Source organism: Dreissena polymorpha, chromosome 3 (genome assembly GCF_020536995.1).
Source record: "Dreissena polymorpha isolate Duluth1 chromosome 3, UMN_Dpol_1.0, whole genome shotgun sequence".
Taxonomy (NCBI): domain Eukaryota; kingdom Metazoa; phylum Mollusca; class Bivalvia; order Myida; family Dreissenidae; genus Dreissena; species Dreissena polymorpha.
The window spans coordinates 88,357,084-88,371,388 of NC_068357.1; the positions used below are offsets into that span (position 1 = coordinate 88,357,084).

At 35.4% G+C, this 14,305-nt stretch overlaps 2 protein-coding genes across 2 annotated transcripts in view; both read right to left on the reverse strand.

Annotated features, from left to right (window-relative positions):
- The window catches only part of LOC127875154 (sodium/calcium exchanger 3-like), a 216,085-nt gene that overhangs the window by 23,313 nt on the left and 178,467 nt on the right, over positions 1–14,305 (reverse strand). The gene's annotated exons all lie outside the window — the stretch shown is intronic.
- On the reverse strand, positions 5,148–5,783 carry LOC127872390 (UPF0669 protein C6orf120 homolog). The gene has a single exon (XM_052415720.1). The coding sequence runs from the start codon at positions 5,781–5,783 to the stop codon at positions 5,148–5,150; it is 636 nt and encodes a 211-aa protein (XP_052271680.1).

Below are 14,305 nucleotides of genomic sequence, written 5' to 3' on the forward strand. Positions count from 1 at the left end.
TAGTTTTTAAAATGTACTCCTAGTTTTTCCTAGTTTTGTCTAAATCCTCCTAGTATTCCTAGTTTTTCATTAATTTGGCACTTTTTTGGATAAGGTAAAACTGTCTTTTTAATGTGTTTTAGATATTTTGTTTCAAAATAGGACCTTCAGGTTGTTGAGCTGACAATACTTGGTAGTCTTTTAGGGGTCTGGTGTCACTGGTTACTGGTGATACCTGAAAGTTGGACTGAGCTCTGTGATGACTACACATGAAAACTTATGGCTATATTCTGAAACGTTTCTCCACTTAACCCAACCTCAGTTAAATCCAATCAGTATAATAACGCACGTGATTTTACGTAACGGTCCTCTCTTTCACTCACATTGGAATTCACAAACGTTAGGACAGCTCGAGGTTCCTTGAATGAGGGAGGATATGGTGAGGTAGCGAGGTTGTTCCTCGAACCTCACTCAAAGTTTTTTTTAATGAATACCGAAACAGAAGCTCGTGCAACTATGTTGTACTGTTTATTTTGTTAGTTTTAGTTATTTCAAAGTGTGGGTAACCTGAAAAATACACTGTATCTCAGATTAATAGAACCACAAAATCTTCGTGTTAATGGATATAATATTTACTCTGGAGCACTTTGGTAATGGCTCTTTTTTTTACATACACCATTGAATCTTGTGAGCATGGAGTACAAGATAGTAAACAACATTTACACCCCCGGAAACCCGACATGCTGTGAGAAGTTGGACATGCTAGGAGATGTAGCCGATATATTTCAAAGAATTTAGGTAGTGAAAGTAAATCCAGTTATATAATTGTTGAAAGGCATTTTTTAAATAAAATATATTTTGGTGCATGCAAAGGAGGTATTACCATGTATGTTAGAAAAATCCTGGATATTTATATTCAGGATTTATTGAAATATGGCTATGCCTTTCAACAATTATAGAACTGGATTTACTTTCACTACCTAAATTCTTTAAAATATATCGGCTACATCTCCTAGCATGTCCAACTTCTCACAGCATGTCTGGTTTCCGGGGGTGATTTAATTTGAGGAAACCCACTTATGTCAGTACTAACAATCGCTATATGTGACATTTTCTCAGGTGAGAGTTTTAATTAGTGTTTCGAATGATAATATTTTAATGCGAGGATTGTTGCCTATCAATTAGTGTCGTGTAAAATTAATTGCATTAAATGTTATATGGCCCCTCATTTACTTATTATAGTATAATGATGCATATTTACAACAATTGTCATGTATTCGACAAGGTTCACAGTTAAAGCGGGTATGCGCGATCTTGACAAATGTTTGTTCAACAAAAATAAACTTGTTAAAACTTGATATACATGCAGTTCATTATTAATTTGGAGACCCTTTCAAAATAACATAGCATTAACATTTATCACATACCATATTGAACAAAACTATTAATGATATTGTGTTCATATAAAATTATTTGATTGTAATATATAACTAGTTTAAGATAAAAAGGTGATTGTTTTCACTAAAATCGCCAAAAAATAAGGGTAGGTAGGTTAGCGTTTCTTTTTCATTGAACCTTTTTACTTAAAAACAAGCTACTTCATAATGCACCATGCAACATCCTTTCTAAGTATGTAAAGTTGGACATAAGAAAATGCCCCAAAACAATTTTCTGCAACAAGGTCGATTCGAAATAGCAAAACAAATTTAATGGTCGCAACAAAAAATAGGGTAGCTCGGGTTATTCAAAACAAACGTTTTTTTACACCTATGAATATGTAAATTACACATGCAAAAATATTATTGTAATAAACCAATTATTTTGACATTTTGCTACTGAACGGATTGTATACAATAGGTAACCAACAATACACATTCACACACATTGATGCTCTGTCGAGGGGGAGGGTGAGTGACGTTCTAGAATATAGCCACTTGTCAGCTTAACAGTCCTGTTGTATAAAATGTGTACAGTTACTATGGTAATCAGGTAGGGAAAAGTCAAAAAGGTAATTAACTTCTTAGTCGTAACTCCTAGTTTTTGTTTCAACCTTCCTACATTTTCCTAGTTTTTTCCTATTTTTTGGTAAATAATTTTCCTAGTTTTCTCCTAGTTTTTTCAAAGGCGCTGCTGGAAAGCCTGATCTCATGAAGCTGCACATTTTGAGTGGTGAAAGGTCAAGGTCATCCTCAAGGTCAAATATATGGGTTAAACTTGCTCATTTAATGTACACTTTTGCAATATTGAAGCAACTTGATATTTGGCATGCATGTATATCATGGAGCTGCACATTTTGAGTGGTGAAAGGTCAAGGTCATCCTTGTATGTATTTCTTTTGACCTTGCAGTCAAGGATAACCCATGAAAGTGCTAGCACTTATTTCCAATGGGGTCCTTTGGTTGTGCTGAAGAGACAGCAAGCAGAAGAGACACAATTGAGATACAAGGAATCCGGGTGCGATACCCTAGCTTTTTGCGAATAGATCCCTTGGTTCTTTTACGTGCCCAGTTTATAGCACCGATACACGCAAGAGTTACCTGGGTTTCATACCAGTACATCTCTCTTACCACTCGACCACCACACCACCCATCCTTCAAGGTCAAAGATATGGGGACATATCTGTATTATAACATTTTAATATTCCCTTTTGCATGTCATATAAACAATACAAGGCTGTCAAATGAGACCTTCTTTTCCTATATTTGTCTACATTTTTACCTAAGCCCAATTTCCCAACTTTATCTTAAACCAGCTGTAAAATCCCTATTGTTTTAAGCTCCAAAGGAGGAAAATCAAAGGAACTGAACTGTTCTAAGAAGATGGAGTTCAAAAGAATAAAAGTAATTCATGTAATATCAATATTTTATTTCAAGGCATTTCAAGGCTTTTTATTACAACAAAGTTTTGAAAATTGAAAATATTTCCAACACAGCACATAACAAGAGATGTGTTCGTCAGAAACACAATGCCCCCTATTGCGCCGCTTTGATTTTTTTTTTACCTTTGACCTTGAAGGATGACCTTGACCTTGAACTTCCATCACTCAAAATGTGCAGCTTCATGAGAACGCCGCTTTGTTATTTTTTGTTGACCTTTGACCTTGAAGGATGACCTTGACCTTGAACTTCCACCACTCAAAATGTGCAGCTTCATGATAACGCCGCTTTGATTATTTTTTTTGACCTTTGAACTTGAAGGATGACCTTGAACTTGAAGGATGACCTTGACCTTGAAGGATGACCTTGACCTTCCACCACTCAAAATGTGCAGCTTCATGAGAACGCCGCTTTAATTTTTTTTTTGACCTTTGACCTTGAACTTCCACCACTCAAAATGTGCAGCTTCATGAGATACACATGCATGCCAAATATCAAGTTGCTATCTTCAATATTGAAAAAGTTATGGCCAATGTTAAAGTTTTCGGACAGACAGACGCCATATATTTGAAATTTGACTTTGAAGGATGACCTTCACCTTTCACCACTCAAAATGTTCAGCTCCATGAGATACACACGCATGCAAATATCAAGTTGCTATCTTCAATAGTGAACAATTTATGGCCAACGTTAACGTTTTTTTTCGTACAGACGGACAGACTGACATACACACATACTGACTGACGGACAGTTCAACTGCTATATGCCACCCTACCGGGGGCATAAAAATGTGTAACAACCCATTAGCCAATTGCTGGTTTTCTATCCTGCAAAGGATAAAAAACAGCTCCTGGTATACCATGAATATTTGATGGAAGGTCAAATAGTATAAAAATTAAACAGTTTTTGTTGTTTCAGTGGGTTTATCACTATGTGATTTTCTTGAATAATAAATATAAATATAATACAGGGTATCCTGAAGTTATAGAACAATATTAATAAGTAAATACCCAATTGAAATTTGGAGCGTTCATGTATCTGAATCCATTGTCAGTATCATCATCACCAACATCATCAAAACTTCAACATCACACTATTTTAGTATCCTTTTAATTGTTGTTATTATTTGCAAAAAAAGCAATTACAACCAATGTTAAAAGGTTGCAATATTGCCAAAATTACAAGCTAACTAACACAACTAGTAGAATCCATTATTTTTCATAGACTCGAACCTTTTTTTAACTCAATTGATATACAGTATAATTAGAACAAACTTTTTGAGAAAGTTTCATGAAGATTGGGCAACAAAAGTGACTTCAAAAGAGTTCACAAGATTTCAATACAGCTATATAAAGACATCTTCTAATACCCCTGGCTCTCATGTGTTTCAACAGACTGAAAGTGGAACCATTTTTTAACTCGGCCCAGATATCATTATAAACAAAAGTTCTGAGTAACTGCTATGATGTTTGAACTAAAAATGTGACTTCTAAAGTGTTAACAAAGTTTCATTTTAGCTACTTCTCTTCCTCCTGGTGGCCAGTAAGGAACCATTTTCGAACTCAAAACAGATCATTACAACAGAATGTTCGAACCAATTTTATGACATTTCTACTTAAAATATTACTTTCAGAGTGTTAAGAAGTTCGATCTCACACAACCAAGTTTCAATTTTTGCCAAGATATCATAAGAACAAATGTTCTGATCAAGGTTCATGAACGTTTGACCATAGGCATACTAGTAAAACTGCCCTCTTCCCTGGCAGCCATGTTTTTAAACAAACACTATTTGTCAAATTCAGCTGAGTAGTCATAAAAACAAATGTTAAAAACAAGTTTCATGAATACTGGACTGTACTTGTGACATCTAGTCTAAGCAAAGTTTCACCATATCCATTAACGGCAAAACGACCAGTTCCCTGGCCTGGTAGCCATCTTTTTGGACACACCAGAACAATTTTGAAACTCATCTTAGAAAAATGTTGTGATCACATTTCGTGACGATTGAAAAAATATACTTCTATCCTGTAAACAGGGTTTTTCTTTAATGATGTTGTGACCTCATTTTTTACTTAAAGTTAGCAAGGATGTCATCGGTAGAAATGTTTGAATGAGATTGAAATTTCAATAAGATTGGAAAATATAATGTTAACAAGGCAATTTTTGTTCAATCAAAATTGTTTTGCAACCGACAATTTTACATTAATATCATTGCAGATAATAACATTTCATACCACACTTAAACAAAGAAATCTGAGTTATTACATTTCATGTACCATGCTTTTTAAATCATCACAGAATTACTTCGAAAATGACTTTCAGGAAAGTCAACAATATCTGCCAGATGATGGAACCAGCACTCTCCTCCTCATCATAACTTTCATAGCCCGCAGAAGATGAAGATGCAGTCTCAGTTTTTGTTTTGCTATGCTTTTTCAGATGCCCTTTCACATCCCTGTACATGTAATCAGAGGCGTCGTAGTTGAGAAACAAGTGATCAGCCGCCTCATAGTTGTAGTAGTGCTCTGTCAAATGATCGTAGCCCCATTCCTCTAACTCTGGCAGCTGAATCACTGACAGCTCGAAAGTAGAAACCTCAAATATAAAATGGCCGTACACGCCAACGCCAAATGGTCTGGGGTATGAATCATCGATTTCTACACTATCTAAACCACATGAAGAGGACTCAAAGTCGTTATGAATATTTTCAAAGGTGGGTTTGAGATCAGTTTTGGCAGTTATGTAAAGGTCAGCATCCCCTTGAAGAGTTTTTAATTCGATCAATAAACGACCGGGACGAGTTACTCGGTAGTATGTGTAGTTCTCAGCTCCAATAGTTCCTTGAACAGTCTGCAGAACTTCCCATGTGGAGAAAACACTGGTAGTGCACCATGTCACAAACACAAATATCTGAAGGATGAATCTCATTGTTGACTGAAGTAGCATCATCTGATGTAGACTTCTCTCAGACTGAAAAAATCAATGCAGCAAGGAATGAAGTAAAAAGGTGCTACCAGCATTGTTTATAACAATAAGAGGACAATGATGGCTTCATGAGCTCACTGATAACAGTTGTAGAAGATTTGACCTGGTGATTTATAGTTTTTGACCCCACCTGACCAAGATTCAAATATAGCCTTCAAATTTGTCAAGATAAACATTCTGATCTAAGTTAAGAATGAGTCATAAATGTGGCCTTTAGAGTGGTAACAAGATAATAGAACTCATGACCTAGTTTTAAGGCACATGTTAAAATGTTAACCAGATTGGCCTTTAGAGTGGTAACAAGATAATAGAACTCATGACCTAGTTTTAAGGCACATGTTAAAATGTTAACAAGATTCAAACTTGGCCTTAATATTGTCAGGAAAATCTGAAGTTTCATCAAGCTTTGGTAATAAATCTTACATGTACCTCTTTATACAAGGTAAGTTTTTTTTCAAAGGCTGGTAACCTAGCATTTAGATGCACATGACCCAGATTCCCACTTTGCCTATATATTGTAAAGGTAAACAGTCTGACCTAGTTTCATCATGTTGCTTCTAGAGTGGTAACACATTTTTTCTAAGATTAAAATTTGTGACCTAGTTCATTGGACACACACGACCCAGATTCTTACTTGGCTAGGATTAACTACAATGTATGTGAATACCTTTAACTTAACAATATCAAGGCAACAGTTGAATTTGTACCCATATTCACATGATGCCTAAATATTGCCCTGGTAAACATTCTCACAAAGTTTCCCAAAGAGTGGATACAAAATGTGGCCTCTTGAGTGGTAACAAGCAAAACCTTGACAACGCACATCGCATGATAATGGATATCAGGGTAATCGAAATGGCTAACCATAAGCAATTTTTGCAAAGGTAGGCTAAAAATAACTCGCTAAATTTAAATAACCAGTTTCTGCATTTTTTAAGTTTGACATTCAATTCCTGTTTTTAATGGAGTTCAGCATTGAAAATAAAGATAAATTGAGGAAAGAAAACAAAAATAAAATATTAGCCCCTGCTGGGATAAGAACCAGGGTCCTATAGAATAAAAAAACAACATGACTCAGCCTTACCAACTAGCATTTTTGATATTTTATACAAGCAACATTTGTATTTTAATCACTCCAATATGTTAAGTGTTCTTAAATTTGTCTCATGTGTGATAAAAATTAATTATAATAAGTAACGAATCTTACTCACTGATTTTGGCACTTTTTTAAATGCATCGTCAAGACTAAAATGAATAAAATTGCTATGTAAAACACATGGAATTGCAGAACTCAAGTTTGATAACAAAAATATAATATTTTTCCAAGAGAGAAAAGTTTTCTCCCACCAGGACCGAAACCAGTTTTTTAATGGATTGGATGCCTAGCTTACCGGTAAATGGACCTTTTCAGGTTTTGGTAAATTGACAAAATTGAACAAAAAAGTTTCGGATTTGATAATTGCAAGGAAGCATTAATACTAATCAATAACAATGCTCTTAAAAATTCATTAATTGCATCTTCTGACGATTTAAAAACCTGAAAATTATAAGGCAAAACAAACGCAAAACAACTGAATAATTTGGAGAGTTTTGTTTTTATAATTATATTATTTTGTGACACTACGAGGATTGCTTGTATAAAGTATAAAATACACTACTCACTGGATGAGCACAGATTGCTAATGGTCAGTGAATCGATCCCAGAGTAGGATTTCTTTTTTCTTTCTTTGATTTTATTCTTGTGTTTTTTACTGGCGCTATTTGGTTACACTGTTTACATTTATCAATTTAAAGCATTTGATAAAAACTTCAATACATGCCAAAATCAGTGAAAAGGTCCCTTTAAAAACTCCACCATTTATTGCAAAGTGGTAAGATTTTATCTACAAATCCACATTCATAGCCATTTTTTGCGAAAACAACACATAACACTCAAAATTATGCATCTGTTTAATGTTTTATTAATTTCAATTATAACTAATTCCGGTACTTATAACTGTATTTTCAATAGAAGTCTACCTGATCAGTGTCCATGGCCATAAAACCCTTCTTTGCAAGGGGCCTCTTTTTCTTCCCCTTTACCAAAAAGGCCCTTTCCCCTACAGAAATTTCTTTAAAATCATGCATTTTTCTCTAAATGTCCAATCTACCTGAGTATTTTTCATTCCCCAAAGCCATAAAATTGTGTCTTTTTTTCCCCGAAAAAAAAAGGTTGTGGCCCTTTCCCCAAAGTTGGTGTTTTGGCCCTGGTGTCATTTTATTGCTTTTGCCTGAGCCTCAGGTACAGTGTCCTATTAACTTAAACTTATAATTAGGTATAATTTTTAGGTCCATGGAAACACCGAATTCCACTTTTCACCAAATTACAACCGAATTACACATTTTTCACGAATTACCGAGTAAACAATGTCAATAATGTTAGGATATTACCAAATTACACCTTAATGAACTTTATTGAACATAAGTCATGTGACTTATTACAAGTTTGACTATCTTGATACAATTTATTTATCAATATTTAACTGTGGAATTCGGTGTTTCATGGCTATCATCTGTCTAAATAGTTACCTAATTCCACTTTTTGGACATAAGACATAAAGAAAACCAAACTCGGTCATTGGTATTGATGAGATACGGGAACTTAATTACGCCGTATTATAACCGAATTCCACTTTCTCACGAAGCCCAATACACCAAAGTCCACTGTGTTTTATTGGCCTTAAATAGAATTCAGCATTCGTTTAATTTCCCTTTTTACCAAATATCATAATTATGTTTAATGTTTTGCAAAAGCTAATTTTGTGTTGACTAAAATGATCGTTGGTATCGATTAGATACGGGTTCTTCATTACGCAGGGCTATTACCGAATTTCACTTTCTCGCGTAGCCATACACACCGAATTCCACTTTCTAATATAGGACAAATACCATAATCCAGTCTTATTACATTTCATCTGATAAGTACTTAACAGCCAATATTTTTATGCCCCCCTTCGAAGAAGAGGGGGTAAATTGCTTTGCTCATGTCGGTCTGTCGGTCGGTCTGTCCACCAGGTGGTTGTCAGACGATAACTCAAGAACGCTAAGGCCTAGGATCATGAAACTTCATAGGTACATTGATCATGACTCACAGATGACCCCTATTGATTTTGAGGTTACAAGGTCAAAGGTCAAGGTCACTCTGACCCAAAATAGTAAAATGGTTTCCGGATGATAATTCAAGAACGCTTATGCCTAGGATCATGAAACTTCATAGGTAGATTGATCATGACTAGCAGATGACCCCTATTGATTTTCAGGTCACTAGGTCAAAGGTCAAGGTCACGGTGATCCGAAATAGTAAAATGGTTTCCGGATGATAATTCAAGAACCCTTATGCCTAGGATCATGAAACTTGATAGGTAGATTGATCATGACTAGCAGATGACCCCTATTGATTTCCAGGTCACTAGGTCAAAGGTCAAGGTCACGGTGACCCGAAATAGTAAAATGGTTTCCGGATGATAACTCAAGAACGCTTATGCCTAGGATCATGAAACTTGATAGGTACATTGATCATGACTGGCAGATGACCCCTATTGATTTTCAGGTCACTAGGTCAAAGGTCAAGGTCACAGTGACCCGAAATAGTAAAATGGTTTCCTGATGATAACTCAGGAAAGCTTATGGCTAGGATCATGAAACTTCATAGGTACATTGATCATGACTCGCAGATGACCCCTATTGATTTTCAGGTCACTAGGTCAAAGGTCAAGGTCACAGTGACAAAAAACATATTTACAAAATGGCTGTCACTACAACTTAGAGCCCATATGGGGGGCATGCATGTTTTACAAACAGCCCTTGTTTAGTGTGAACTCTGTTTGAGAAGTTCGAGACATACAAGCTGACAAACTGAATATAAAGTTTAAAACAGGGGTCTCGCGAGTGGGCGAAATGGGCGATTTCTTCGCCAAATTAATCTTCACTTCGCACATTAATTTCATGAAGGCAAAGTGACTTCTCCTCCTTTAAATGATTTACTTTGTGCCAGACATTGACCGATTAAAATCAATTTGATGTGGAGAATTGGACACAGGAAGATTCTCAGCCATAAGTGCCCTATGTACAGGTAATGCAAAGTTGAACATTCAAAAGAACAGTCTGGAGCTATTACACTTCTTGAAATTGTTAATAGATGCAGGGCTTAACACTAAGGCACGTCCGAACGACATTCACTGCCTGTACCTCGGTCCGGGCTAGCCAATGTCCCAGTAACATGCCCGACCGGTCGTGTGTATTTTGGGCGGGATTATGTGTTCTATATGAATAAACTGCGTTTTAAATAAGCTTTTGAAAGATGCAAAAATCTTAATACAGTATGATCAGATGACAATTTAATCCCAGATTTAAGTCGAAGACTACAAACAGATCGTAACTCGAAATAGATTTGGAACCCCCTGATTGCAATCAAAAAGAGGCAGACAATTCAGAAAATCCCCGGCGGTTTTCCTGGTAAAACATGTCAGTACCTATTTTTAAACGGAATTCCGATAGATACGGTTTTGATTGGTTTCCTCAAAGTGACGTGTTTTCTCGATAAAAATACGTTTTAAACTAAAAGCCGGGATCGCCCAGGATTGTCCGGGATCGATGAAGGTATAAAACTCGACATTAACACAAAGTTAATATAAAATTATTATTTATTTATCAATTTTAAATCATTTTAATTTGTTTGGTCGATTAGAAGTGTTTTGACAATCTTTTTTACGCAATTCAATTAGCAAAACTAATATTAATGGTCGATCCCGGCTTTTAGTAGAGAGTTAACTTTATACAATTGTTACGACTACCGTAACACGTTATTTGTTATTTTGTGACACCTAAGATTCACTTACCGTTTGTTGTCAGACGGCAACCGCAGCAATCTATTAAAAAAGGTTTTAACCTTCATGTCGTTGTTTAAGTTTGGCTTTACCGGTGGGGATGGGGGTTCCTCGGATAATAAAAGAAAAGGGAAGGAGGAAAGTAAGAGAAAGTATGAGAGAAAAAAAACAAGGAAATTTCTCCCGAAATGGCGTGAAGATTACAAATAGATGTCTTAAGTAGATGAATATTATATTCATAAGCATTAGTAAGGCAAGCTAATAAGAACCATTGAATCATAATTGCGCATCTCCACGCACAAGAAAATACATGTTAAATGATAAATATAAAGGTTTTGATAATACTTTGGGCGGGGCACATGAAAGATTGGTCTGGGCTAGAAGGTTCTGCATTTACTAGCCCGAATGGGCTAGTTGAAAAAAAGTTAGTGTTAAGCCCTGAGATGATGCCTTGATTAATTGCCTTCTGCTGGCTACCAATAACTATGATTCAGCAATGTTAAATGGCCCATTAAAACAATACTAAGGAATGATCAAATGGGAAGATGTAACCTAGCACTGGCAATAAATATGGGGCTCAGTTACAGGTCAGACTTGGAATCTCTGCTGTAAAATGAGATTTTAAATGATTTTTTAATTTAAAACAAATATTTGTAACAAAATATGAATTTGATTTAATGTTGAATTGCTTAAAATTAACAAGGAAGTAAAAAGATTCTGAACATTACTGGCTTGTTACAATTGAAGTTTATTTGATACACCTGTTCAAGAAAAAAAGTATTTAAAAGTACAATCATAATCAACAATCAATGAGAAATATAAGGAAAATGTTGGTTTTATACACTTACATTGTAACATGTCTTATTGTATAACACAAGTGAAGAGTTGATTGAAAGCTGAACAGAAACCACTTATCCCGATTCCGTTAAGTTGCTGCAAAATATACGTAAAACTAAGATCTATGACGCAAATGTACCATTTCTCCCAAATATGTTACCAATTCTCCCTATTTTGGCATAAGGGAGAAGTGACTTCTTCCTAAATTTTTAGCCTAGCTAGACCCCTGTAAAATCGTAAGATATATAGCATTAAATTTAATACACAATGATGATGAAAATAGCACTATATGGCGATAGTTATATTTCCTGACTAGAGCAATTTCGTCGTTATACATGTAATATGGAGGTATAGCTATTTCCCTTTTTACGTCAACGTGTTTGTTGTTCTTGTTTATGCGTTTTTTTTGTACTACGAGTCTAGAAAAAAATTATGTCGTTTTTTTTATATTGTTTTTTTTTCATATGCTGATCTTCATTTATTCGAATTAAATGTAATTTTGATTGTTTATTGAATAAAATATCAAATTGGCTATTAAATAGTTTAAATTATTTGATGATTGTCCTTCGGATTTTATGTAAGTCAGATTTTTTTAATCGCTGACTCATTTGTTGTTCATCTTCAAATGAGCTGATGGTATTATTAACCCACATAAAATGTCCGAATCACCAAAATACCAGTGTTCTGTTTGCGGTACTATTTTTTGTACGGGATGTGAAAAATGGGTTCATGCCGGTTGTACTAATCTTACAAATAATGACCTAATATCACGGTCAAACAAACTTTTAAATTTCATTTGTGTCAAATATGCATTTTATAATAGATTGGGTTACGATGCCGAATCAGCTCTGTTGTGGTAAGTTAGTGTTTTTCCCGGGCCATTTTAGCATGGCGAAAAGCCACGCCGCCCTCCCGGATCGCCACTCTGCCCTTTTCAAAGGCAAATGTCGCCACGCGCCCTTATCGATAACATCTTTATTGCCTTACGACCTAACTTGGTCCGCAAAATCAGTTTCCTTGATTGTCTGTGACGCTCTGACTGTGCTTGATTTACTCGAGAGACGTCAACGTCTAATCGACTATATTAATCGAGTAGATTTAATCTATAACAGTGCTCGATTTATAGGTAGTCATTATACTGACTGCTCCAAAGCATATGCGAGGGAGTATAAAACAGGCTCAATTAGAATGAAGTAATCTTTATACGCATCGCATAAGAAACATGTTCTTAGATCGATGCAACCACAAATTTCTGCGTTCGATAGGGATTCATGTTAAAATTATCATAAGTATTCACGTACAGTCGACAAAAACATGTTCCTGTTTAATCTTATGTTCAGAGTTAATGCACGATTTAATATTAATTATGTATTAACCTATGGCAATTAACTTACACACCTTTACAATAGTAGATACACCAAATATACGGACTATTTAGCTAGAGATTTGAAAGGTGTGAAAATTGTGGCCGTGTATTATAATGCGTGTCAATGCATATATATATATGTCTTTCCTGCCAACACATGATGGGCTTCAAAAAATGGACTTCTTTCTAAAAAAAATACGGGTTCTTTAGCTGGCGACATGAAAGGTGTGAAAAAGGGGTCGTGTATTAAAATGCGTGTCAAATGTAACTTACCTGCCAACGTCTATAGGGCTTCAATATACGAACCCTTTTATAAAATACCCCATTATGTCATTTTAGATCGCCCTGCACCGAAAGATTTCTTTTTAATCGAACTTTAATCACATCTCTACGTCTGTAAAGAAGTGTTGACCAGTGCATTTTGGAATACATAAATATATAAAAGACTCGTGTTTAATTTGGACAATTTATTATTTAATTGTTAAGGCGTGTTGCTAATATTTGTTAAAGACTGAAAATGCCGTCATGTAAACGGAGGTTGGCGCAAATGGAGAAGGAAAATGTGAAAGTGGCTTAAAAGGCACCACGCCTATGTCTGCCCTTTTTTGCATAAACCCTGGTTAAAATGCCCTTTTTGAATTTCTGCAACTTTGCCCTCCTGGGAAGAACACTATAAGTCTATTTATTTTACTTTTTTACAAAATGTTTGTAGACCCACTTTTTAAGTTAACGAATGTGTAATTCGGTAATCTATATTCTCTTTTTAATTAATTCCTGCATGTTTAATCATTGAAATCATCAAGCCCGTACCCAGGCACTGGGCCCAGGGGCCCCCCCAGCTGGCTGTCGAGTTATGATTTTTTAATAATGGGCCTACTGCAAATTTTCTCACATGAAAGGGCCCACAGTACACTTCCCTGCAATACAAATCTGCAGATGTGTTTTATTGCCCCTGATACACAAGGGGATTAGCGCTAATTTACTCGCCAGTGGAGATAAGCCCCTAGGCATTGTTTTCTTATCACCTTGTACACACACCTGATCTGTCAATAACCCAATGTGCTCAATGCTTCATCTTTTGATGGTGGGTGTAACATGTCTTTTGATTGGACAGGGAAAGAGAAACAGGGAATGGATGTAACTGATACAGAAGGTCGTAGGTCTTAACGATAATAGTGTTTTCTCTTTTGAATTCAAACCTCTTCTAGAGTCATAGCTTATTAAACATTTCTGTGAAAACTGTCTTGTAGATGATAAACATTTTAAAATGAATTTAATTTGAAATTTTATATAGAGGAGGTTTGATTTCAAAGAGAAAATACTAGTAGGTTATATGTCAGTTACTGACATATAACCATAGTAGTATTTTCTCTTTGAAATCAAACCTCCTCTACAGT

Bases quoted from the DNA above. Each gene is read 5' to 3' on its own strand.
- LOC127872390 (XM_052415720.1), bottom strand. From the start codon at position 5,783: ATGAGATTCATCCTTCAGATATTTGTGTTTGTGACATGGTGCACTACC.